General features: G+C 45.7%; 1 protein-coding gene across 1 annotated transcript in view; it reads right to left on the bottom strand.

Annotated features, from left to right (window-relative positions):
• Positions 1–22688, bottom strand: part of LOC135552207 (probable E3 ubiquitin-protein ligase HERC1) — a 191334-nt gene extending 168646 nt beyond the window's left edge. The window contains 9 exon segments of the mRNA XM_064983699.1: positions 2309–2518; positions 4554–4679; positions 6918–7083; positions 9287–9421; positions 10252–10423; positions 11312–11456; positions 14331–14458; positions 14710–14853; positions 22319–22688. Of these exon segments, the coding sequence (XP_064839771.1) occupies positions 2309–2518; positions 4554–4679; positions 6918–7083; positions 9287–9421; positions 10252–10423; positions 11312–11456; positions 14331–14458; positions 14710–14853; positions 22319–22688 (1596 nt within the window).
• Positions 22689–27500: the final 4812 nt, after the last annotated feature.

Below are 27500 nucleotides of genomic sequence, written 5' to 3'. Positions count from 1 at the left end.
ACAGCCACATCTACCACCCAGGAGATAAACTAGCAGAGTAACAGCCACATCTACCACCCAGGAGATAAACTAGATAAACTAACAGCCCCATCTACCACCCAGGAGATAAACTAGCAGAGTAACAGCCACATCTACCACCCAGGAGATAAACTAGCAGAGTAACAGCCCCATCCACCACCCAGGAGATAAACTAACAGAGTAACAGCCACATCTACCACCCAGGATATAAACTAGCAGAGTAACAGCCACATCTACCACCCAGGAGATAAACTAGCAGAGTAACAGCTATAGAGGAGAGGAAGAGGGAGAGGGAGAGGAGACTGTTACTACCAGCTGAGATCAAATGAAAGAGGAGAGGAAGAGGAGAGGAGAGGAGAGGAGATTTACTACCAGCTGAGATCAAATGAAAGAGGAGAGGAGAGGAGAGGAGAGGAGAGGAGAGGAGAGGAGAGGAGAGGAGAGGAGAGGAGAGGAGAGGAGAAGTAAACACTCAGTGTTCAATGGTTTAATCATCTTAGTACCGCTGTACCCTATTGCAGGTCTAATCAGACTGGAAGACTCCCAATAAAAATGGAGCAGGGTTGTCTCTCCATCCGTTCCCTCCCTTTAATCCTGAGGCAACATGACGTAGGGCCCTCCCCCCTGCCTGAATAACGGTAGAGGACATACTGGATGATTGACAGATCGGCAGAACTCATAGAGATGCCCCCAAATCTAGTAGAGAGAGGTGTAGTCTGTGGAGCTGGGCTAACAAAGTGCCTCTGTACTCTCTACAGCGCCTTGCAAAAGTATTCCTCCCCCTTGGCTTTTTTCCTATTTTGTTGCATTATAACTTGTAATTTTAAATGATTTTTATTTGGATTTCATGTAATGGACGTACACAAAATAGTCCAAATTGGTGAAGTGAAATGCAAAAAAATAACTTGTTTTTAAAAAATTATTGAATTATTGAATTGTTTTTAAAATGATTTAATAAATAAATGGATAAGTGGTGTATATGTATTCACCCCCTTTGCTATGAAGCTCCTAAATAATATGTAGTTTAACCAATTACCTTCAGAAGTCACATAATTAGTTCAATAAAGTCCACCAGTGTGCAATATAAGTGTCACATGATCTCAGTATATATATATATATATATATATATATATATATATATATATATATATATATATATATATATACACCTGCTCTGAAAGGTCCCAGATTCTGCAACACCACCAAGCAAGGGGCTCCACCAAGCAAGGGGCTCCACCAAGCAAGGGGCACCACCAATCAAGTGGCACGACGAAGACCAAGGAGCTGTCCAAACAGGTCAGGGACAAAGTTGTGGAGAAGTACAGATCAGGGTTGGGCTCTAAAAAAATATCAGAAACGTTGAACATCCCACAGAGCACTATTAAATCCATTATTTAAAAAATGTAAGAATGTGGCACCACAACAAACCTGCCAAGAGAGGGCCGCCCACAAAAACTCACAGACCAGGCAAGGAGGGTATTAACCAGAGAGGCAACAAAGAGACCAAAGATCACCCTGAAGGAGCTGTGAAGCTCCACAGAGGAGATTGGAGTATCTGTCCATAGGGCCACTTTAAGCCGTACGCTCCACCGAGCTGAGCTTTACGGAAGAGTGGCCAGAAAAAAGCCATTGCTTAAGGAAAGAAATAAGCGAACACTTTTGGTGTTCGCCAAAAGGCATTTGGAAGACTCCCCAAAAATATGGAAGAAGGTACTCAGGTCAGATGAGACTAAAATGTAGCTTTTTGGCCATCAAGAAAAACGCTATGTTTGGTGCAAACCCCAACACCTCTCATCACCCCGAGAACATCATCCCCACAATGTCTTGGAATGGCCCTGTCAAAGCCCAGAACTCAATTCAATTGAGAATCTGTGGTATGACTTAAAGATTGCGATACACCAGCGGGCTGGGTCAGTTTTGCCTTGAAGAATGGGCAACAATCCTAGTGGCTAGATGTGCAAAGCTTATAGAGACATACCCCAAGAGACTTGCAGATGTAATTGCTGCAAAAGGTGGCTCTACAAAGTATTGACATTGGGGGGGTGAATAGTTATGCACACTCAAGTTTTCAATTTTCTTGTCTTATTTCTTGTTTGTTTCATCATAAAAAAATATTCAGCATTTTCAAAGTGGTAGGCGTGTTGTGTAAATCAAATGATACAAACCCCCCAAAAAAATCTATTTTAATTCCAGGTTGTAAAGCAACAAAATAGGAAAAATGCCAAGGGGGGTGAATACTTTCGCAAACCACCAGAATGATCTGGAACAACTAGGCTGCCACTCTCCTCACCGTGTAGAAGCCCAGGTTCCTGAGCAGGGTCTTCATTAGGATCTCAGCCAGGTGTGTGTCAGGGTTGGTGCCGGGGGCTCCGTAGGAAGGGTCCAGGCCGCAGGAGGAGGCCAGGGCCTCGGGGGCCTCGGGGGGACAGCTGAACCCCAGGAGGGATGCTACGTGGGTGTGGTCCTGGAGCGAAGTCAGAATGATGTCCAGTTGCATCCTCTGGAAAACACAGGGTCAAGGGTCAGAGGTTAGAGGTCAGGGGTCAGAGGCAGGGACAGGACGCAGCTGAAGAGGGATACACAGAAGTCAGCTCTCTATCTATGGCCTAATTTGTAAGTCGCTCTGGATAAGAGCGTCTGCTAAATGACTTAAATGTTAAATGTACGGCAGCATTTTGACTTGGGAACGTTTGGAGCCGCTTTTCCCAAACCTGCACTTCGTAATATTTTGACATTTCTTTGTACATTTTAATCCATAAAGATGATGCTGATTCATGATTTTGAGAAAAGCTTCCTGCTAGTCTGTCTCGTCCCGACTCCCGACACGTTCATCACTACGAGACAGCTGGGGATTCAAGTTGAATATTGAAACAAATATTGTGCAAATGTCAGAGTGACAGACAGAGAGATTTATACAAATCTCCGGTGTTGAAAACTAAATGTTAGTCTGAAAAGACACGTGAGATAATGTCTAGATGCTTTTTATAGAGGAGATCAGGTTCATAAATTGCCTGGCTGGGCCGACGAGACAGTGGATTGCAGCAGTCAGATGGAACAGAGTAAAAAGGTATTTTAACGTCATAGATTTATCCGGGGGCAACTTGTGGAATAGACACCGGCTGGAATGCGGTTTTAACCAATCAGCATTCAGGATTAGACCCACCTGTTGTATAAAATAGCATGAAGGCACCTTGGGGGTTTGTGGTATATGGTCAATATACCACGGCTAAGGGCAGTATCCAGGCACTCTGTGTTGCGTCATGGCTAAGAACAGCCCATAGCCGTGCTATATTGACCATATACCACACTCCCTCGGGCCTTATTGCTTAAATAGAACTAGGGCCTTATTGACTAAATAGAACTAGGGCCTTATTGACTAAATAGAACTAGGGCCTTATTGCTTAAATAGAACTAGGGCCTTATTGACTAAATAGAACTAGGGCCTTATTGACTAAATAGAACTAGGGCCTTATTGACTAAATAGAACTAGGGCCTTATTGACTAAATAGAACTAGGGCCTTATTGACTAAATAGAACTAGGGCCTTATTGACTAAATAGAACTAGGGCCTTATTGACTAAATAGAACTAGGGCCTTATTGCTTAAATAGAACTAGGGCCTTATTGACTAAATAGAACTAGGGCCTTATTGACTAAATAGAACTAGGGCCTTATTGCTTAAATAGAACTAGGGCCTTATTGACAAAATAGAACTAGGGCTTTATTGACTAAATAGAACTAGGGCCTTATTGACTAAATAGAACTAGGGCCTTATTGCTTAAATAGAACTAGGGCCTTATTGCTTAAATAGAACTAGGGCCTTATTGACTAAATAGAACTAGGGCCTTATTGCTTAAATAGAACTAGGGCCTTATTGACTAAATAGAACTAGGGCCTTATTGACTAAATAGAACTAGGGCCTTATTGACTAAATAGAACTAGGGCCTTATTGCTTAAATAGAACTAGGGCCTTATTGACTAAATAGAACTAGGGCCTTATTGACTAAATAGAACTAGGGCCTTATTGCTTAAATAGAACTAGGGCCTTATTGACTAAATAGAACTAGGGCCTTATTGACTAAATAGAACTAGGGCCTTATTGCTTAAATAGAACTAGGGCCTTATTGCTTAAATAGAACTAGGGCCTTATTGACTAAATAGAACTAGGGCCTTATTGACTAAATAGAACTAGGGCCTTATTGCTTAAATAGAACTAGGGCCTTATTGACTAAATAGAACTAGGGCCTTATTGACGAAATAGAACTAGGGCCTTATTGACTAAATAGAACTAGGGCCTTATTGACTAAATAGAACTAGGGCCTTATTGACTAAATAGAACTAGGGCCTTATTGACTAAATAGAACTAGGGTCTTATTGACTAAATAGAACTAGGGCCTTATTGACTAAATAGAACTAGGGCCTTATTGACTAAATAGAACTAGGGCCGTATTGACTAAATAGAACTAGGGCCTTATTGATATAGTCACAGGTAAATGGCGTTGTTCAGACCAACGTGCAGTACATCTATGTACTATACCTGTCCTTTAGACAGACTCTCCCATCTGTCAGGTCCCTGAGGCAGCAGGGAGTGGAGAAGCTCCATCCTCTCTCTCAGAGGAGGTAACAGCATAGTGGCCCCCACAGACAGAGTCTCAATCACAGCCTGGAGAAAACACAGAGATGGGTCAACACAACAGAGAAACCATTAGAGCCTGACAACGCGGAGACACATTGTTAGAGACTGACAACACAGAGACACAGTGTTAAGAGACTGACAACACAGAGACACAGTGTTGGAGCCCGACAACACAACACAGAGACAGTTTTAGAGACTGACAACACAAAGACACAGTGTTAGAGACTGACAACACAGAGACACAGTGTTAGAGCCTGACAACACAGAGACAGTGTTAGAGACTGACAACACAGAGACACAGGGTTAGAGCCCGACAACACAGAGACACAGGGTTAGAGCCTGACAACACAGAGACACAGTGCTAGAGCCTGACAACACAGAGACACAGGGTTAGAGCCTGACAACACAGAGACACAATGTTAGAGCCCGACAACACAGAGACACAATGTTAGAGCCTGACAACACAGATACACAATGCTAGAGCCTGACAACACAGAGACACAGTGCTAGAGCCTGACAACACAGAGACACAGGGTTAGAGCCTGACAACACAGAGACACAGGGTTAGAGCCTGACACAACAGATACACAATGTTGGAGCCCGACAACACAGAGACACAATGTTAGAGCCCGACAACACAGAGACACAATGTTAGAGCCTGACAACACAGATACACAATGCTAGAGCCTGACAACACAGAGACACAGTGCTAGAGCCTGACAACACAGAGACACAGGGTTAGAGCCTGACAACACAGAGACACAGTGTTAGAGCCTGACAACACAGAGACACAGTGCTAGAGCCTGACAACACAGAGACACAGTGCTAGAGCCTGACAACACAGAGACACAGTGCTAGAGCCTGACAACACAGAGACACAGGGTTAGAGCCTGACAACAGAGACAGTTTTAGAGCCTGACAACACACAGACAGTTTTAGAGCCTGACAACACAACACAGTGTTAGAGCCTGACAACACAGAGACAGTGTTAGAGCCTGACAACACAGAGACAGGTTTAGAGCCTGACAACACAGAGACAGTTTTAGAGCCTGACAACACAACACAGAGACAGTTTTAGAGCCTGACAACACAACACAGAGACAGTTTTAGAGCCTGACAACACAGAGACAGTTTTAGAGCCTGACAACACAGAGACAGTGTTAGAGCTTTACAACACAGAGACAGTTTTAGAGCCTGACAACACAGAGACAGTTTTAGAGCCTGACAACACAGAGACAGTGTTAGAGCCTGACAACACAGAAACAGTTTTAGAGCCTGACAACACAGAGACAGTTTTAGAGCCTGACAACACAGAGACAGTTTTAGAGCCTGACAACACAGAGACAGTTTTAGAGCCTGACAACACAGAGACAGTTTTAGAGCCTGACAACACAGAGACAGTGTTAGAGCCTGACAACACAGAGACAGTGTTAGAGCCTGACAACACAGAGACAGTGTTAGAGCCCGACAACACAGAGACAGTGTTAGAGCCTGACAACACAGAGACAGTGTTAGAGCCCGACAACACAGAGACAGTGTTAGAGCCTGACAACACAGAGACAGTTTTAGAGCCTGACAACACAGAGACAGTTTTAGAGCCTGACAACACAGAGACAGTGTTAGAGCCTGACAACACAGAGACAGTGTTAGAGCCTGACAACACAGAGACAGTGTTAGAGCCCGACAACACAGAGACAGTGTTAGAGCCTGACAACACAGAGACAGTGTTAGAGCCCGACAACACAGAGACAGTGTTAGAGCCTGACAACACAGAGACAGTGTTAGAGCCTGACAACACAGAGACAGTGTTAGAGCCCAACAACACAACACAGAGGCAGTTTTAGAGCCTGACAACACAGAGACAATTTTAGAGCCCGACAACATGACACAGTGTTAGAGCCTGACAACACAGAGACAGTTTTAGAGCCTGACAACACAGAGACAGTTTTAGAGCCTGACAACACAGAGACAGTTTTAGAGCCTGACAACACAACACAGATACAGTGTTAGAGCCTGACAACACAGAGACAGTTTTAGAGCCTGACAACACAGAGACAGTGTTAGAGCCTGACAACACAGAGACAGTGTTAGAGCCCTACAAGACAACACAGAGACAGTGTTAGAGCCCGACAACACAACACAGAGACAGTGTTAGAGCCTGACAACACAACACAGAGACAGTGTTAGAGCCTGACAACACAACACAGAGACAGTGTTAGAGCCTGACAACACAGAGACAGTTTTAGAGCCTGAGCCGGTGTTCACCTCTTGGATCTCATCAGGAACAGAGGAATCCATCAGTCTGAAGAGAAGGTTCCGGAGGGGGCGGGCCTGTCGCCCTAGGATACTGGTGGCCACTCCCCCGGCCAGAGCCAAAGCCAGGTGATTGGACAGCAGTCGAAGGCAGAGTTTCAGGAAGTTGTGATGCTCCCTGTAAATGAAGTGGTACGTCAGAGTGTTATGATAATGTCGTGATAAGACAGAAGACGAAGCCCAGCAGAAAGGCAACGCAACGGTTTTCATTGATTGTAGCATCAGTAAAATGCTTCAGAATGTACAGTTGAAGTCGGAAGTTTACATACACCTTAGCAAAATACATATAAACTCAGTTTTTCACAATTCCTGAATTTAATCAGAGTAAAAAATCTGTGTTTAAGGTCAGTTAGAATCACCACTTTATTTTAAGAATGTGAAATGTCAGAATAATAGTAGAGAGAATGATTTATTTCAGCTTTTATGTCTTTCATCACATTTCCAGTGGGTCAGAAGTTTACATACACTCAATTAGTATTTGGTAGCATTGCCTTTAAATTGTTTTGCTTGGGTCAAATGGTTCAGGTAGTCTTTCACACGCTTCCCACAATAAGTTGGGTGAATTTTGGCCCATGCCTCCTGACAGTGTAACTGAGTCAGGTTTGTAGGCCTCCTTGCTCACACACGCTTTTTCAGTTCTTCCCACAAGTTTTCTATGGGATTGAGGTCAGGGTTTGTGATGGCCACTCCAATACCTTGACTTTGTTTTCCTTAATTATGCCATTTTGCCACAACTTTGGAAGTATGCTTGGGGTCAGTGTCCATTTGGAAGACCCATTTACGACCAATCTTTAACTTCCTGACTGATGTCTTGAGATGTTGCTTCAATATATTAGCACATAATTTTCCTGCCTCATGATGCCATTCATTTTGTGAAGTGCACCAGTCCCTCCTGCAGCAAAGCACCCCCAAAACATGATGCTGTCACCCCCGTGCTTCACGGTTGGGATGGTGTTCTTCAGCTTGCAAGCCTCCACCTTTTTCCTCCAAACATAACGATGGTCATTATGGCCAAACAGTTCTATTTTTGTTTCATCAGACCAGAGGACATTTCTCCAAAAAGTACAATCTTTGTCCCAATGTGCAGTTGCAAACCGTAGTCTGGCTTTTTTAAGGCGGTTTTGGATCAGTGGCTTCTTCCTTGCTGAGCGGCCTTTCTGGTTATATCGATATAGGACTCGTTTTACTGTGGATATAGATACTTTGTACCTGTTTTCTCCAGTATCTTCACAAGGTCCTCTGCTGTTGTTCTGGGATTGATTTGCACTTTTAGCGCCAAAGTATGTTCCTCTCTAGGAGACAGAACGCATCTCCTTCCTGAGCGGTATGACGGCTGCGTGGTCCCATGGTGTTTATACTTGCGTTCTATTGTTTATACAGATTAATGTGGTACCTTCAGGCGTTTGGAAATTGCTCTCAAGGAAAAAAATTGCTCCCAATTTTTTTTCAGAAGTCTTGGCTGATTTCTTTTGATTTTCCCATGATGTCAAGCAAAGAGGCACTGAGTTTGAAGGTAGGCCTTGAAAAAATCCACAGGTACACCTCCAATTTAAAGGTCAATTAGCCTATCAGAAGCTTCTAAAGCATTACATCATTTTCTTGAATTTTCCAAGCTGTTTAAAGGCAGTCAACTTAGTGTATGTAAACTTCTGACACACTGGAATTGTGATACAGTGAATTATAAGTGAAATAATCTGTCTGTAAACAATTGTTGGAAAAATGACTTGTGTCATGCACAAAGTAGATGTCCTAACCGACTCGCCAAAACTATAGTTTGTTAACAAGACATTTGTGGAGTGGTTGAAAAACAAGTTTTAATGACTCCAACCTAAGTGTATGTAAACTTCCGACTTCAACTGTATATAGTATTTTCATAGTGTTATGGGACTGTTAATGCCTCAGATGAATATTCACCTGGGGGGCGGCCCTGGGGGGCGGCAGGTAGCCTAGTGGTTAGGGCGGTGGGCCAGTAACCGAAAGGTTGCTAGATCAAATTCCTGAGCCCCCCCACACACACCCCTGATTCAGAGGGGTGGGGGTTTAAATGCGGAAGACACATTTCAGTTGAAGGCATTCAGATGTACAACTGACCAGGTATCCCCCCCTTATTGTGTTTTCGTGGTCTGATGGGACTGTTAATGTATAGTCAGCTGCTGTCATTTCACGTCTTCAGGACGGAATGTTTAGAATGAATGGAACCCCCATTAAACACATTGTTTCCATGAGCTGGACAAGGTTCCAACGATTTCATTCCTGTCTTTACAGTGAGCGGTGCTCCCTGTAGGGTTCCCTGTAGGGGTGCCTGCAGTACCAGTACCTACCTGGAGGAGGGGAAGGGGAGGGGTGGCACCTCGCTGTTGATGCCGTCACAGTAGCGCTCTAGGAAGGAACGCAGGTGAGCGAAGGTGCTTTCTTCCAGGTCCACACAGTAGGGTCTGTGCCACGCTACCACCTGTCTGTCGACCAATTAAAACACAACAATATTATCATCTCATAGGGTCTGTGTGTGTGTGTGTGTGTGTGTGTGTGTGTGTGTGTGTGTGTGTGTGTGTGTGTGTGTGTGTGTGTGTGTGTGTGTGTGTGTGTGTGTGTGTGTGTGTGTGTACAGTAGGAACAGTCCCCACTGACCCCCTGGAGGTATGAAGTCCAGGGTTGGACTGGGATGGGACTGGGATGGGGAGGGTGGGGCCTGGGATGGGACTGGGATGGGGGGTGGGTCCTGGGATGGGGGGGTGGGACTGGGTTGGGACTGGGATGGGTGGGTGGGTGGGACTGGGATGGGGGGGTGGGACTGGGATGGGACTGGGATGGGGAGGGTGGGGCCTGGGATGGGGGGGTGGGGACTGGGATGGGGGCAGTCCTCAGAAGACCATGGTTCTGTACCTGTCCCTGGTGGTCCATGCCAGGCTGTGTGTTCAATATGCTATATTTCTATACTGACCTGTCCCTGGGCATCATGTCTCTTCTACATGCTATATTTCTATACTGACCAGTCCCTGGGTATCATGTCTCTTCTATATTTCTATACTGACCAGTCCCTGGGTATCATGTCTCTTCTATATTTCTATACTGACCTGTCCCTGGGCATCATGTCTCTTCTAAATACTATAATTCTATACTGACCTGTCCCTGGGTATCGTGTCACTTCTAAATGCTATATTTCTATACTGACCTGTCCCTGGGCATTGTGTCTCTTCTACATGCTATATTTCTATACTGACCAGTCCATGGGCCCCGTGTCTCTTCTACATGCTATATTTCTATGCGTTCCGGTAGCAGGACCAACCTGTCCCTGGGCAGAGCGGTCCATGCCAGGCTGTGGGAGGTACCAGCTGAGATCTGTTGGATGACCACACCGTCCAGACCAACCACCTTCTTCGGCTTGGTGATGGGACCAGTAGAGTTACCCTGGCCACACTGACCCATGGAGTTGTTACCCCATGCATAAACCTCATTGTCTGGGTGGAGGAGAGACAGAGAGATGAGAGGAACAATAGACATCAAGTTGATTTAATCATCCAATCATAGGAACATTTTATAAACTGGACAAATCCTTTCCTGTCCTTCTGTCTCTGTCCAATAAACTGGACAAATCCTTTACTGTCTCTCTGTCTCTGTCCAATAAACTGGACAAATCCTTTACTGTCTCTCTGTCTCTGTCCAATAAACTGGACAAATCCTTAATAAATAATCTTATATTGCCTGGGGTGGTCTAGTGGTCTAATCTACTGTCTCTCTCTTTCAGCACTCTCTCTACTACCTTCTACCTCTGTCTCTCTCTTTCAGCACTCTCTCTACTACCTTCTGCCTCTGTCTCTCTCTTTCAGCACTCTCTCTACTACCTCCTACCTCTGTCTCTCTCTTTCAGCACTCTCTCTACTACCTTCTACCTCTGTCTCTCTCTTTCAGCACTCTCTCTACTACCTTCTACCTCTGTCTCTCTCTTTCAGCACTCTCTCTACTACCTTCTACCTCTGTCTCTCTCTTTCAGCACTCTCTCTACTACCTTCTACCTCTGTCTCTCTCTTTCAGCACTCTCTCTACTACCTTCTGCCTCTGTCTCTCTCTTTCAGCACTCTCTCTACTACCTCCTACCTCTGTCTCTCTCTTTCAGCACTCTCTCTACTACCTTCTACCTCTGTCTCTCTCTTTCAGCACTCTCTCTACTACCTTCTACCTCTGTCTCTCTCTTTCAGCACTCTCTCTACTACCTTCTACCTCTGTCTCTCTCTTTCAGCACTCTCTCTACTACCTTCTACCTCTGTCTCGCTCTAACCAATAAACACGCAAAATACTGACATCATAGATTTAAAATAATCATCTTTTTTTTTAAAGGGTTGTTTTACCGTGTGAGAGAGCTAGACAGTGGCTGTCTCCTATGGAGAGGTCTACCACCCTGGTCGCTGTCAACTCCTCAATCAGCTTGGGTCTCAGTGCAGTGGCTTCAGAGGAGCCACAGCCCAGGCAGGCCCCGCAGCCCCAGGCATACACCTGGAATACAGGACAACACAGGACCAGTTACTACAACACAGGACAACACAGGACCAGTTACTAGAACCCAGTCACTAGAACCAGTCACTAGAACACAGGACATAGAACCAGTCACTAGAACACAGGAAATAGAACCAGTCACTAGAACACAGGACATAGAACCAGTCACTAGAACACAGGACATAGAACCAGTCACTAGAACACAGGACATAGAACCAGTCACTAGAACACAGGACATAGAACCAGTCACTAGAACCAGTCACTAGAACACAGGACATAGAACCAGTCACTAGAACACAGGACATAGAACCAGTCACTAGAACACAGGACATAGAACCAGTCACTAGAACACAGGACATAGAACCAGTCACTAGAACACAGGGCATAGAACCAGTCACTAGAACACAGGACATAGACCCAGTCACTAGAACACAGGATATAGAAGCAGTCAATAGAACACAGGACATAGAACCAGTCACTAGAACACAGGAAATAGAACCAGTCACTAGAACCAGTCACTAGAACACAGGACATAGAACCAGTCACTAGAACACAGGGCATAGAACCAGTCACTAGAACCAGTCACTAGAACACAGGAAATAGAACCAGTCACTAGAACACAGGATATAGAACCAGTCACTAGAACACAGGACATAGAACCAGTTTTTTTATTTATTATTATTATATTATATTATTTTATTATTTTTTTAAATGTGCGTTGTGTAGAAAGACTGAAAGGCAGGGAGGTGTTCGCTAAAGGTAAATAATTATGCAGATGCATGCTAGAATGAGCCAATAGAATCTCCCTATCTCGTGATTGGTTCTGCCCACCTCCTTGCTTGTTCTGCCCACTATGACTCGTTTGTTCCCATGGGAAACGACAGGCTGTGGTCTATCTTGGTTAAGTTGTAAAAATCTTTGATAGTATTGTCAGTTGGACTAAAGGGAACTGTATGTAAACATATAAAAACATTTTGTGATAAATACTTATTTTAACATCCTGGTTAACAGTAACACAATGAGCAACATAATGTGGATAACAGGAGTTGTGTCTCGTTCTTACTATGACCAGACTCAGAGTACCAGAGATCATTGCTACAGGACATATAATATAGTGTAAGTGAAAACAGCAACACTCCACACAACCAGGGAGAGATTATATCAACAAAACAGTCTTCTGTTTATTCACAAATGAAAGAATTCCTAGAATCGTTGACGAGCAGGACTCCAAGATCAAACCCGAGCGCCGCAGCCAGTGTTTTTTATCGTCTGTCGTTGTTGCTGTTGTTGTGACCCATTCCTGTGCAATACACTTCATTTAACTTGTAATCTAACCAGGATACCATCCCTCCCTTGAAGGTAAAAAAACAAAAAACTATTTTACAAGAGACGAGTGAAAATGAGTTCCCTGAAAGATTAAGTTGCAAATGTTCCAGATTCCTCTCTCCGTTTTCTAAAGTATAAAACAGTCAGTAAACAGTCAGTAAACAGTCTGTCAACAGTCCGTAAACAGTCAGTAAAACAGTCAGTAAAACAGTCCGTCAACAGTCAGTCAACAGTCAGTCAACAGTCAGTCAACAGTCCGTAAAACAGTCCGTAAAACAGTCAGTCAACAGTCAGGCAACAGTCAGGCAACAGTCCGTCAACAGTCAGTAAACAGTCAGTAAGCAGTCAGTCAACAGTCAGTCAACAGTCAGTCAACAGTCAGTAAACAGTCAGTAAAACAGTCAGTAAAACAGTCAGTAAAACAGTCAGTAAACAGTCAGTAAACAGTCAGTCAACAGTCAGTAAACAGTCAGTAAAACAGTCAGTAAACAGTCAGGCAACAGTCCGTCAACAGTCAGTAAACAGTCAGTAAGCAGTCAGTAAACAGTCAGTCAACAGTCAGTCAACAGTTAGTAAACAGTCAGTAAAACAGTCAGTAAACAGTCAGTAAAACAGTCAGTAAACAGTCAGTAAACAGTCAGTAAAACAGTCAGTAAACAGTCAGTAAAACAGTCAGTAAACAGTCAGTCAACAGTCAGTAAACAGTCAGTAAACAGTCAGTAAACAGTCTGTCAACAGTCCGTAAACAGTCAGTAAAACAGTCAGTAAAACAGTCAGTAAACAGTCAGTAAGCAGTCAGTAAACAGTCAGTCAACAGTCAGTCAACAGTTAGTAAACAGTCAGTAAACAGTCAGTAAAACAGTCAGTAAACAGTCAGTAAACAGTCAGTAAACAGTCAGTAAAACAGTCAGTAAACAGTCAGTAAAACAGTCAGTAAACAGTCAGTCAACAGTCAGTAAACAGTCAGTAAAACAGTCAGTAAACAGTCAGTAAACAGTCTGTCAACAGTCCGTCAACAGTCAGTAAAACAGTCAGTAAAACAGTCAGTAAAACAGTCCGTCAACAGTCAGTCAACAGTCAGTCAACAGTCCGTAAAACAGTCCGTAAAACAGTCAGGCAACAGTCAGGCAACAGTCCGTCAACAGTCAGTAAACAGTCAGTAAGCAGTCAGTCAACAGTCAGTCAACAGTCAGTAAACAGTCAGTAAAACAGTCAGTAAAACAGTCAGTAAAACAGTCAGTAAACAGTCAGTAAACAGTCAGTCAACAGTCAGTAAACAGTCAGTAAAACAGTCAGTAAACAGTCAGGCAACAGTCCGTCAACAGTCAGTAAACAGTCAGTAAGCAGTCAGTAAACAGTCAGTCAACAGTCAGTCAACAGTTAGTAAACAGTCAGTAAAAAGTCAGTAAAACAGTCAGTAAACAGTCAGTAAAACAGTCAGTAAACAGTCAGTAAACAGTCAGTAAAACAGTCAGTAAACAGTCAGTCAACAGTCAGTAAACAGTCAGTAAAACAGTCAGTAAACAGTCAGTAAACAGTCAGTCGTACCTGTCCAGTGGAGGTCAGGGCTAGGGAGGACTGGCTTCCAGCACACACTTTCCGTATGAACATCCCCTGCAAGGCCTCCACGACTTTAGGTTTATAGACACGGTTTGTATCACCATGCCCCAGTTTCCCTGCAGGACAGACAAATTACACATTTAGAGACATTTAGAGACATATTGCCAATCGTATCATTTATGTAAAAACCCATTCTTCAATAATATGAAGACAGAATTACACAAACTATATTTATTGATTTATATATTGACTTTTATATTTCCATATATATGTCGACATTTAGAGATATATTGATAGTTTCCACATAATGACGCTGATATAAAAACACCCGATGGATTCCAGTCTTGCGTCCTGAGCCTTCACCCACCATTGTCTCCCCCTCCGAAGGACCAAACGGTGCGGCCATCTTTTGACAAAGCTATGGTGTGAGAACTCCCACAAGACACCTCTCCTACGTTGCTGATGTCTTTGACCAGAGTAGGAATGTTTCTGCTGTTGCTGTCTCCGTGACCTGCACACCAAAACACAGAGAGGAGAGATATGTCACGACACCAGATACGTTACAACACGGACAGACTAGTTACAACACGGACAGACTAGTTACAACACGGACAGACTAGTTACAACACGGACAGATAAGTTACAACACGGACAGACTAGTTACAACACGGACAGACTAGTTACAACACGGACAGATAAGTTACAACACGGACAGACTAGTTACAACACGGACAGATTAGTTACAACACGGACAGACTGACTAGTTACAACACGGACAGACTGTCTCCGTGACCTGCTCACCAAAAAACACAGAGAGGAGAGATATGTCAAGACACCAGATACGTTACAACACGGACAGACTGGTTACAACACGGACAGACTAGTTACAACACGGACAGACTGACTAGTTACAACACGGACAGACTGACTAGTTACAACACGGACAGACTAGTTACAACACGGACTGACTAGTTACAACACGGACACTGACTAGTTACAACACGGACAGACTAGCTACAACACAGACAGACTGACTAGCTACAACACGGACAGACTGAGTAGTTACAACACGGACAGAATAGATACACTACAACATGGACAGACTGACTAGCTACAACACGGACTGACTAGATACACTACAACATGGACAGACTGACTAGCTACAACACGGACAGAATAGATACACTACAACATGGACAGACTGACTAGTTACAACACGGACAGACTAGTTACAACACGGACTGACTAGTTACAACACGGACACTGACTAGTTACAACACGGACAGACTAGCTACAACACAGACAGACTGACTAGCTACAACACGGACAGACTGAGTAGTTACAACACGGACAGAATAGATACACTACAACATGGACAGACTGACTAGCTACAACACGGACTGACTAGATACACTACAACATGGACAGACTGACTAGCTACAACACGGACTGACTAGTTACAACACGGACAGACTGACTAGCTACAACACGGACAGACTGAGTAGTTACAACACGGACAGAATAGTTACAACACGGACAGACAGACTAGTTACAACACGGACAGACTGAGTAGTTACAACACGGACAGACTAGTTACAACACGGACAGACTAACTAGCTACAACACGGACAGACTGACTAGTTACAACACGGACAGACTGACTAGCTACAACACGGACAGACTGACTAGCTACAACACGGACAGACTGACTAGCTACAACACGGACAGACTGACTAGCTACAACACGGACAGACTGACTAGCTACAACACGGACTGACTGACTAGCTACAACACGGACAGACTGACTAGCTACAACACGGACAGACTGACTAGCTACAACATGGACAGACTGACTCGCTGGGGTGTGGAGAAGCAGACAGGTCAAGATCGCTTGACCTGAGGGTGCAGGTGGGGTTAAGGGTTATGGGGGGAGAGCGGTTCTTTGAGACAAGGAATACACTGGAATGTCAGCGGGAGGTTTTTGAATTCCATCCGGAATGAGACGGGGAGCGCAGAGATGTGAGGATGGAGGTGACGTGATGGTGTTTCCTCACTCTCATCAGGATGCTGGCAGTTCTGGATGTATTGGAGGGATTCTGATGAACAGTGTTGTTGATCTTCAGGAGACTCCTGCCGGGGATCCAGATGTAGAGAGTTGTAGTTCTTCAGGAGACTCCTGCCAGGGATCCAGATGTAGAGAGTTGTAGTTCTTCAGGAGACTCCTGCCAGGGATCCAGATGTAGAGTGTTGTAGTTCTTCAGGAGACTCCTGCCAGGGATCCAGATGTAGAGTGTTGTAGTTCTTCAGGAGACTCTTGCCAGGGATCCAGATGTAGAGAGTTGTAGTTCTTCAGGAGACTCCTGCCAGGGATCCAGATGTAGAGAGTTGTAGTTCTTCAGGAGACTCCTGCCAGGGATCCAGATGTAGAGTGTTGTAGTTCTTCAGGAGACTCCTGCCAGGGATCCAGATGTAGAGAGTTGTAGTTCTTCAGGAGACTCCTGCCAGGGATCCAGATGTAGAGAGTTGTAGTTCTTCAGGAGACTCCTGCCAGGGATCCAGATGTAGAGTGTTGTAGTTCTTCAGGAGACTCCTGCCAGGGATCCAGATGTAGAGTGTTGTAGTTCTTCAGGAGACTCCTGCCAGGGATCCAGATGTAGAGAGTTGTAGTTCTTCAGGAGACTCCTGCCAGGGATCCAGATGTAGAGTTGTAGTTCTTCAGGAGACTCCTGCCAGGGATCCAGATGTAGAGTGTTGTAGTTCTTCAGGAGACTCTTGCCAGGGATCCAGATGTAGAGAGTTGTAGTTCTTCAGGAGACTCCTGCCAGGGATCCAGATGTAGAGAGTTGTAGTTCTTCAGGAGACTCCTGCCAGGGATCCAGATGTAGAGAGTTGTAGTTCTTCAGGAGACTCCTGCCGGGGATCCAGATGTAGAGAGTTGTAGTTCTTCAGGAGACTCCTGCCAGGGATCCAGATGTAGAGAGTTGTAGTTCTTCAGGAGACTCCTGCCAGGGATCCAGATGTAGAGTGTTGTAGTTCTTCAGGAGACTCCTGCCAGGGATCCAGATGTAGAGTGTTGTAGTTCTTCAGGAGACTCCTGCCAGGGATCCAGATGTAGAGTGTTGTAGTTCTTCAGGAGACTCCTGCCAGGGGTCCAGATGTAGAGAGTTGTAGTTCTTCAGGAGACTCCTGCCGGGGATCCAGATGTAGAGAGTTGTAGTTCTTCAGGAGACTCCTGCCAGGGATCCAGATGTAGAGTGGTGTTGATCTTCAGGAGACTCCTGCCAGGGATCCAGATGTAGAGAGTTGTAGTTCTTCAGGAGACTCCTGCCAGGGATCCAGATGTAGAGAGTTGTAGTTCTTCAGGAGACTCCTGCCAGGGATCCAGATGTAGAGAGTTGTAGTTCTTCAGGAGACTCCTGCCAGGGATCCAGATGTAGAGAGTTGTAGTTCTTCAGGAGACTCCTGCCAGGGATCCAGATGTAGAGAGTTGTAGTTCTTCAGGAGACTCCTGCCAGGGATCCAGATGTAGAGAGTTGTAGTTCTTCAGGAGACTCCTGCCAGGGATCCAGATGTAGAGAGTTGTAGTTCTTCAGGAGACTCCTGCCAGGGATCCAGATGTAGAGAGTTGTAGTTCAGGAGACTCCTGCCAGGGATCCAGATGTAGAGAGTTGTAGTTCTTCAGGAGACTCCTGCCAGGGATCCAGATGTAGAGAGTTGTAGTTCTTCAGGAGACTCCTGCCAGGGATCCAGATGTAGAGAGTTGTAGTTCTTCAGGAGACTCCTGCCAGGGATCCAGATGTAGAGAGTTGTAGTTCAGGAGACTCCTGCCAGGGATCCAGATGTAGAGAGTTGTAGTTCTTCAGGAGACTCCTGCCAGGGATCCAGATGTAGAGAGTTGTAGTTCTTCAGGAGACTCCTGCCAGGGATCCAGATGTAGAGTGTTGTAGTTCAGGAGACTCCTGCCAGGGATCCAGATGTAGAGAGTTGTAGTTCTTCAGGAGACTCCTGCCAGGGATCCAGATGTAGAGAGTTGTAGTTCAGGAGACTCCTGCCAGGGATCCAGATGTAGAGAGTTGTAGTTCTTCAGGAGACTCCTGCCAGGGGTCCAGATGTAGAGTGGTGTAGTTCTTCAGGAGACTCCTGCCAGGGATCCAGATGTAGAGAGGTGTAGTTCTTCAGGAGACTCCTGCCAGGGATCCAGATGTAGAGAGTTGTAGTTCTTCAGGAGACTCCTGCCAGGGATCCAGATGTAGAGAGTTGTAGTTCAGGAGACTCCTGCCAGGGATCCAGATGTAGAGTGTTGTAGTTCTTCAGGAGACTCCTGCCAGGGATCCAGATGTAGAGAGTTGTAGTTCTTCAGGAGACTCCTGCCAGGGATCCAGATGTAGAGAGTTGTAGTTCTTCAGGAGACTCCTGCCAGGGATCCAGATGTAGAGAGTTGTAGTTCAGGAGACTCCTGCCAGGGATCCAGATGTAGAGAGTTGTAGTTCTTCAGGAGACTCCTGCCAGGGATCCAGATGTAGAGAGTTGTAGTTCTTCAGGAGACTCCTGCCAGGGATCCAGATGTAGAGAGTTGTAGTTCTTCAGGAGACTCCTGCCAGGGATCCAGATGTAGAGAGTTGTAGTTCAGGAGACTCCTGCCAGGGATCCAGATGTAGAGAGTTGTAGTTCTTCAGGAGACTCCTGCCAGGGATCCAGATGTAGAGAGTTGTAGTTCTTCAGGAGACTCCTGCCAGGGATCCAGATGTAGAGTGTTGTAGTTCAGGAGACTCCTGCCAGGGATCCAGATGTAGAGAGTTGTAGTTCTTCAGGAGACTCCTGCCAGGGATCCAGATGTAGAGAGTTGTAGTTCAGGAGACTCCTGCCAGGGATCCAGATGTAGTTGTAGTTCTTCAGGAGACTCCTGCCAGGGGTCCAGATGTAGAGTGGTGTAGTTCTTCAGGAGACTCCTGCCAGGGATCCAGATGTAGAGAGTTGTAGTTCTTCAGGAGACTCCTGCCAGGGGTCCAGATGTAGAGAGTTGTAGTTCAGGAGACTCCTGCCAGGGATCCAGATGTAGAGAGTTGTAGTTCTTCAGGAGACTCCTGCCAGGGATCCAGATGTAGAGAGTTGTAGTTCAGGAGACTCCTGCCAGGGATCCAGATGTAGAGTGTTGTAGTTCTTCAGGAGACTCCTGCCAGGGATCCAGATGTAGAGAGTTGTAGTTCTTCAGGAGACTCCTGCCAGGGATCCAGATGTAGAGAGTTGTAGTTCTTCAGGAGACTCCTGCCAGGGATCCAGATGTAGAGAGTTGTAGTTCTTCAGGAGACTCCTGCCAGGGGTCCAGATGTAGAGAGTTGTAGTTCTTCAGGAGACTCCTGCCAGGGATCCAGATGTAGAGAGTTGTAGTTCTTCAGGAGACTCCTGCCAGGGATCCAGATGTAGAGAGTTATAGTTCTTCAGGAGACTCCTGCCAGGGATCCAGATGTAGAGAGTTGTAGTTCTTCAGGAGACTCCTGCCAGGGATCCAGATGTAGAGAGTTGTAGTTCTTCAGGAGACTCCTGCCAGGGATCCAGATGTAGAGAGTTGTAGTTCAGGAGACTCCTGCCAGGGATCCAGATGTAGAGAGTTGTAGTTCTTCAGGAGACTCCTGCCAGGGATCCAGATGTAGAGAGTTGTAGTTCTTCAGGAGACTCCTGCCAGGGATCCAGATGTAGAGAGTTGTAGTTCTTCAGGAGACTCCTGCCAGGGATCCAGATGTAGAGAGTTGTAGTTCAGGAGACTCCTGCCAGGGATCCAGATGTAGAGAGTTGTAGTTCTTCAGGAGACTCCTGCCAGGGATCCAGATGTAGAGAGTTGTAGTTCTTCAGGAGACTCCTGCCAGGGATCCAGATGTAGAGAGTTGTAGTTCTTCAGGAGACTCCTGCCAGGGATCCAGATGTAGAGAGTTGTAGTTCTTCAGGAGACTCCTGCCAGGGATCCAGATGTAGAGAGTTGTAGTTCTTCAGGAGACTCCTGCCAGGGATCCAGATGTAGAGAGTTGTAGTTCTTCAGGAGACTCCTGCCAGGGATCCAGATGTAGAGAGTTGTAGTTCTTCAGGAGACTCCTGCCAGGGATCCAGATGTAGAGAGTTGTAGTTCTTCAGGAGACTCCTGCCAGGGATCCAGATGTAGAGAGTTGTAGTTCTTCAGGAGACTCCTGCCAGGGTCCAGATGTAGAGAGTTGTAGTTCTTCAGGAGACTCCTGCCAGGGATCAGATGTAGAGAGTTGTAGTTCAGGAGACTCCTGCCAGGGATCCAGATGTAGAGAGTTGTAGTTCTTCAGGAGACTCCTGCCAGGGATCCAGATGTAGAGAGTTGTAGTTCTTCAGGAGACTCCTGCCAGGGATCCAGATGTAGAGCGTTGTAGTTCTTCAGGAGACTCCTGCCAGGGATCCAGATGTAGAGAGTTGTAGTTCTTCAGGAGACTCCTGCCAGGGGTCCAGATGTAGAGAGTTGTAGTTCTTCAGGAGACTCCTGCCAGGGGTCCAGATGCCAACAAATAGAGAGGTGTGTGTTTGGTGAGTGCTGGACCTGGTGGGGGGAGGGGGGCCCAACAAATAGGGCCTCTGTTTTGCTGCTGTTCAGTTGAAGGACCTTTTGCTTCATCCACGCCATCATCTCTTCAAGGCAAGTGCTCAGGCGGTCACATGTATCAGAGGGACTTGGGCCAGTTTTCACCTACAGCTGGGTGTCATCAGCATAGCAGTGGAATGAGATTCCATGCCGGTTAATGACACGAACGAGAGGGAACATGTACAGGATGAACAAGACGGGTCCAAGAACAGATCCTTGTGGGACACCGCAGGTGACGTGATGGTTCCGTGACCTGGACCCACCTAGTGAAAACATACTCAGTCCAGTCTGGGAGATAGGAGAAGGAAACCAGCTCGGAGCCGGTCCAGACAGTCTGATGGTGCCCCGGAGGCGTTCCAGGAGGATGGGGTGGTCGACAGCGTCAAGTCCAGGAGGATCAGGAGACAGGGAGAGCCAGGTCGTTGGTGACCCTGAGTACGGCCGTGTCAGTGCTGTGGGCCGGCCGGAAACATGGCTGGAACTTCTCATATAGGTTGTTCTTATTGAGAAGGTCCGGGAGCTGTACAGAAACCACTTTTTCCAACACCTTGGTAAGAAATGGGTGGTTGGATATATGCCTGTAAAATTGGCCAGCAGCAGAGTGACATGATGGAGAGTTAATGTGGATTTTGAAATCTCTTATAATCACAATGTTGGTTGAGGTGGCGCAGAGTGAAGGAAGGGTTAGGCTTCAGAGACCGATAAACTAGAAGCACAGCCAGCAGCAGAGTGACATGATGGAGAGTTAATGTGGATTTTGAAATCTCTTATAATCACAATGTTGGTTGAGGTGGCGCAGAGTGAAGGAAGGGTTAGGCTTCAGAGACCGATAAACTAGAAGCACAGCCAGCAGCAGAGTGACATGATGGAGAGTTAATGTGGATTTTGAAATCTCTTATAATCACAATGTTGGTTGAGGTGGCGCAGAGTGAAGGAAGGGTTAGGCTTCAGAGACCGATAAACTAGAAGCACAGCCATGGAGTAGACAGGGCCTCATTTAGGGCTGAGTAGACCACAGGATGATGCCAGGTTTCAGTTAGGAACATGATGTCAAGCTTCTCGTGGTCGTACAGGAGGAGGGATTTATTCGTGAGAGACAGCGTATTAAATAGTCCCATGCTGATAGGCAGGGGAGATGTTGGAATAGGAGCTGCATCAAGTGTCTGTAGAGGTCTCAGGGCACTGAAATCCACTCCGCGTTGTCCTGATTTCCCTTGTGTGCAGAGGTCTTATGGCGTTTCAACTGCCTGAGAAGCATCCTGCAGACCTGGTCCTGTATCATCCATCTCTCCACTGGGATCAGACCTGGTCCTGTATCATCCATCTCTCCACTGGGATCAGACCTGGTCCTGTATCATCCATCTCTCCACTGGGATCAGACCTGGTCCTGTATCATCCATCTCCACTGGGATCAGACCTGGTCCTGTATCATCCATCTCCACTGGGATCAGACCTGGTCCTGTATCATCCATCTCCACTGGGATCAGACCTGGTCCTGTATCATCCATCTCCACTGGGATCAGACCTGGTCCTGTATCATCCATCTCCACTGGGATCAGACCTGGTCCTGTATCATCCCTCTCCACTAGGATCAGACCTGGTCCTGTATCATCCATCTCCACTGGGATCAGACCTGGTCCTGTATCGTCCATCTCCACTGGGATCAGACCTGGTCCTGTATCATCCATCTCCACTGGGATCAGACCTGGTCCTGTATCATCCATCATGCCACTAGGTGCCATGGCAACCATGGAACCCAATTATTACCACAATTAAATATAAAATGTAGGTCCTTGAAAATGATGATTACGTACGGGTTGGAATGAGTCATTGAAAGTCCTTCAATTTGACTTGCCAATGTCTGTATGAACCCTGTATCGGCGACATCGCTCAGCCCCGCAAATGAAAGATAAAAAAATCAACTGCCACTAACATTATGCATCGCATCATTCCTGTCAGATCTTGACCCGGGCCAGTATTTGTTGACGTTGTTGGGTGTTTTTTTTAACATTCAGGGCCAGTAGCTTCCAATTGGCACTGGTCCGGTGTGCCACTGGCAAACTGACCTGTATGTGGAGCTCTGCTGTGTGTGTCGGGCCTATATGTCTACCACTTTGTGTAGCCGTTAGCGATGCTAATGATAGCCTAACCATTTTCAGGTAGATGGAAAGGCAATTAAAAAAAGTAGTTTATGGCCTACCAGGCAGAATCAGGATTAATTGCATCAATCCAGTTGCCATTTGTTTTGAAAACACTGCTAGTCCTTCTCCCCACTTTCTGTTGTTGTTGTTGTTGTTGTTGAATCATTTCAGTATCAAGTTTAATTTTTTATGTTTTTATTCTGCCCTCTCGAGGATTTCACAGAAAAGAACAAATGGCATTTGTAATAAATACATTTTGCACGTTATTTTCACGGTCTCTTTTCTTCGCTGTTACAGTACATCTATCTGTAACGGTTTTCTTTAGGTGAAGGAGAGTCGGACCAAAATGCGGCGTGGCTATTGAGATTCACGTTTAATAAAAAAACAACTAAACACAAACACTACAAAACAAGAAACGTAACACGAAAACCGAAACAGCCTAAACTGGTGCAAAGTAACACATAGACAGGAACAAGGACAGGAACAAGGACAGGAACAAGGACAATCACCCACGACAAACTCAAAGAATATGGCTGCCTAAATATGGTTCCCAATCAGAGACAACGATAAACACCTGCCTCTGATTGAGAACCACTTCAGACAGACATAGACTAAGCTAGAAAACCCCACGAAGCTACAATCCCAATATCTGTGAAAAACCCCAAGCCAAAAACACACCACATACCAAAACCCATGTCACACCCTGGCCTGACCAAATAAATAAAGAAAACACAAAATACTAAGACCAGGGCGTGACACTATCCAAATCAATGGAAGAACACAAACATGCTAATGTGTCAGATGGTTAGTCATTATTAGCCTGGTTCTGTATTGAATTACATGCACATTAAGGGACACAAGCCAGTTCACGATCAATTATCAATTATTTTATGAAAAAAACATTGGTGCAACCAAATCATGTGCTGGTTCCACCAACTGAACTAGTTAGTAGCACCAGTTCCACCAACTGAACTAGTTAGTAGCACCAGTTCCACCAACTGAACTAGTTAGTAGCACCAGTACCACCAACTGAACTAGTTAGTAGCACCAGTACCACCAACTGAACTAGTTAGTAGCACCAGTTCCACCAACTGAACTAGTTAGTAGCACCAGTTCCACCATCTGAACTAGTTAGTAGCATCGGTACCACCAACTGAACTAGTTAGTAGCACCAGTTCCACCCACTGAACTAGTTAGTAGCACCAGTTCCACCCAATGAACTAGTTAGTAGCACCAGTACCACCAACTGAACTAGTTAGTAGCACCAGTTCCACCATCTGAACTAGTTAGTAGCACCTGTTCCACCATCTGAACTAGTTAGTAGCACCAGTTCCACCAACTGAACAAGTTAGTAGCACCAGTACCACCAACTGAACTAGTTAGTAGCATCAGTACCACCATCTGAACTAGTTAGTAGCACCTGTTCCACCATCTGAACTAGTTAGTAGCACCAGTTCCACCAACTGAACTAGTTAGTAATAATGTTCAGTGTAATAATGTTCAGTGTAATAAAGTTCAGAGTGCTGATAATGTTCAGAGTGCTGATAATGTTCAGAGGTGATCATGTGCAGAGTGCTGATAATGTTCCGAGTAATAATGTTCAGAGTGATAATGTTGAGAGGTGATCATGTTTAGTAATAATGTTCAGTGTAATAATGTTCAGAATGCTGATAATGTTCAGAGTTAATAATGTCCAGAGTGCTGATAATGTTCAGAGTGCTGATAATGTTCAGTGTGATAATGTTCAGAGTGCTGATAATGTTCAGAGGTGATCATGTTCAGAGTGCTGATAATGTTCAGAGTAATAATGTTCAGAGTGATAATGTTCAGAGGTGATAATGTTTAGTAATAATGTTCAGAGTGCTGATAATGTTCAGATGTGATAATGTTCAGAGTGCTGATAATGTTCAGTGTAATAATGGTCAGTGTAATAATGTTCAGATGTGATAATGTTCAGATGCGATAATGTTCAGATGTGATAATGTTCAGGTGTGATAATGTTCAGACGTGATAATGTTCAGATGTGATAATGTTCAGAGTGCTGATAATGTTCAGAGTTAATAATGTTCAGAGTGTGGATAATGTTCAGAGTGCTGATAATGTTCAGTGTAATAATGTTCAGATGTGATAATGTTCAGATGTGATAATGTTCGGATGTGATAATGTTCAGATGTGATAATGTTCAGACGTGATAATGTTCAGACGTGATAATGTTCAGGCGTGATAATGTTCAGACGTGATAATGTTCAGAGTGCGGATAATGTTCAGAGTGCTGATAATGTTCAGTGTAGTAATGTTCAGATGTGATAATGTTCAGATGTGATAATGTTCGGATGTGATAATGTTCAGATGTGATAATGTTCAGATGTGATAATGTTCCGATGTGATAATGTGCAGATGTGATAATGTTCAGAGTTAATAATGTTCAGAGTGCTGATAATGTGCAGAGTGCCGATAATGTTCAGAGTGCTGATAATGTTCAGAGTGCTGATAATGTTCAGTGTGCTGATAATGTTCAGAGTGCTGATAATGTTCAGAGTTAATCATGTTCAGAGTGCCGATAATGTTCAGAGTGTTGATAATGTTCAGTGTGCTGATAATGTTCAGAGTGCTGATAATGTTCAGAGTTAATAATGTTCAGAGTGCTGATAATGTTCAGAGTGCTGAAATCCACTCCGCGTTTTCCTGACTTCCCTTGTGTGCAGAGTTCTTATGGCGTTTCAACAGCCTGAGAAGCATCCTGCAGACCTGGTCCTGTATCATCCATCTCTCCACTGGGATCAGACCTGGTCCTGTATCATCCATCTCCACTGGGATCAGACCTGGTCCTGTATCATCCATCTCCACTGGGATCAGACCTGGTCCTGTATCATCCATCTCTCCACTGGGATCAGACCTGGTCCTGTATCATCCATCTCTCCACTGGGATCAGACCTGGTCCTGTATCATCCATCTCTCCACTGGGATCAGACCTGGTCCTGTATCATCCATCTCCACTGGGATCAGACCTGGTCCTGTATCATCCATCTCCACTGGGATCAGACCTGGTCCTGTATCATCCATCTCCACTGGGATCAGACCTGGTGCTGTATCATCCATCTCCACTGGGATCAGACCTGGTCCTGTATCATCCATCTCTACTGGGATCAGACCTGGTCCTGTATCATCCATCTCCACTGGGATCAGACCTGGTCCTGTATCATCCATCTCTCCACTGGGATCAGACCTGGTCCTGTATCATCCATCTCTCCACTGGGATCAGACCTGGTCCTGTATCGTCCATCTCCACTGGGCTCAGACCTGGTCCTGTATCATCCATCTCCACTGGGATCAGACCTGGTCCTGTATCGTCCATCTCCACTGGGATCAGACCTGGTCCTGTATCATCCATCTCCACTGGGCTCAGACCTGGTCCTGTATCATCCATCTCCACTGGGATCAGACCTGGTCCTGTATCATCCATCTCCACTGGGATCAGACCTGGTCCTGTATCATCCATCTCCACTGGGCTCAGACCTGGTCCTGTATCATCCATCTCCACTGGGATCAGACCTGGTCCTGTATCATCCATCTCCACTGGGATCAGACCTGGTCCTGTATCATCCATCTCCACTGGGATCAGACCTGGTCCTGTATCATCCATCTCCACTGGGCTCAGACCTGGTCCTGTATCGTCCATCTCCACTGGGATCAGACCTGGTCCTGTATCGTCCATCTCCACTGGGATCAGACCTGGTCCTGTATCATCCATCTCCACTGGGATCAGACCTGGTCCTGTATCATCCATCTCCACTGGGATCAGACCTGGTCCTGTATCATCTATCTCCACTGGGATCAGACCTGGTCCTGTATCATCCCTCTCCACTAGGATCAGACCTGGTCCTGTATCGTCGATCTCCACTGGGATCAGACCTGGTCCTGTATCATCCATCTCCACTGGGCTCAGACCTGGTCCTGTATCATCCATCTCCACTGGGATCAGACCTGGTCCTGTATCATCCATCTCCACTGGGCTCAGACCTGGTCCTATATCATCCATCTCCACTGGGCTCAGACCTGGTCCTGTATCATCCATCTCCACTGGGATCAGACCTGGTCCTGTATCATCCATCTCCACTGGGCTCAGACCTGGTCCTGTATCATCCATCTCCACTGGGATCAGACCTGGTCCTGTATCATCCATCTCCACTGGGATCAGACCTGGTCCTGTATCATCCATCTCCACTGGGCTCAGACCTGGTCCTGTATCATCCATCTCCACTGGGATCAGACCTGGTCCTGTATCATCCATCTCCACTGGGCTCAGACCTGGTCATGTATCGTCCATCTCCACTGGGATCAGACCTGGTCCTGTATCATCCATCTCCACTGGGCTCAGACCTGGTCCTGTATCATCCATCTCCACTGGGATCAGACCTGGTC

This window comes from Oncorhynchus masou, chromosome 2 (assembly GCF_036934945.1).
Source record: "Oncorhynchus masou masou isolate Uvic2021 chromosome 2, UVic_Omas_1.1, whole genome shotgun sequence".
NCBI lineage: Eukaryota > Metazoa > Chordata > Actinopteri > Salmoniformes > Salmonidae > Oncorhynchus > Oncorhynchus masou.
Note: the sequence above shows the minus strand (reverse complement) of the source record. Positions and strands in the feature narration are given on the sequence as shown.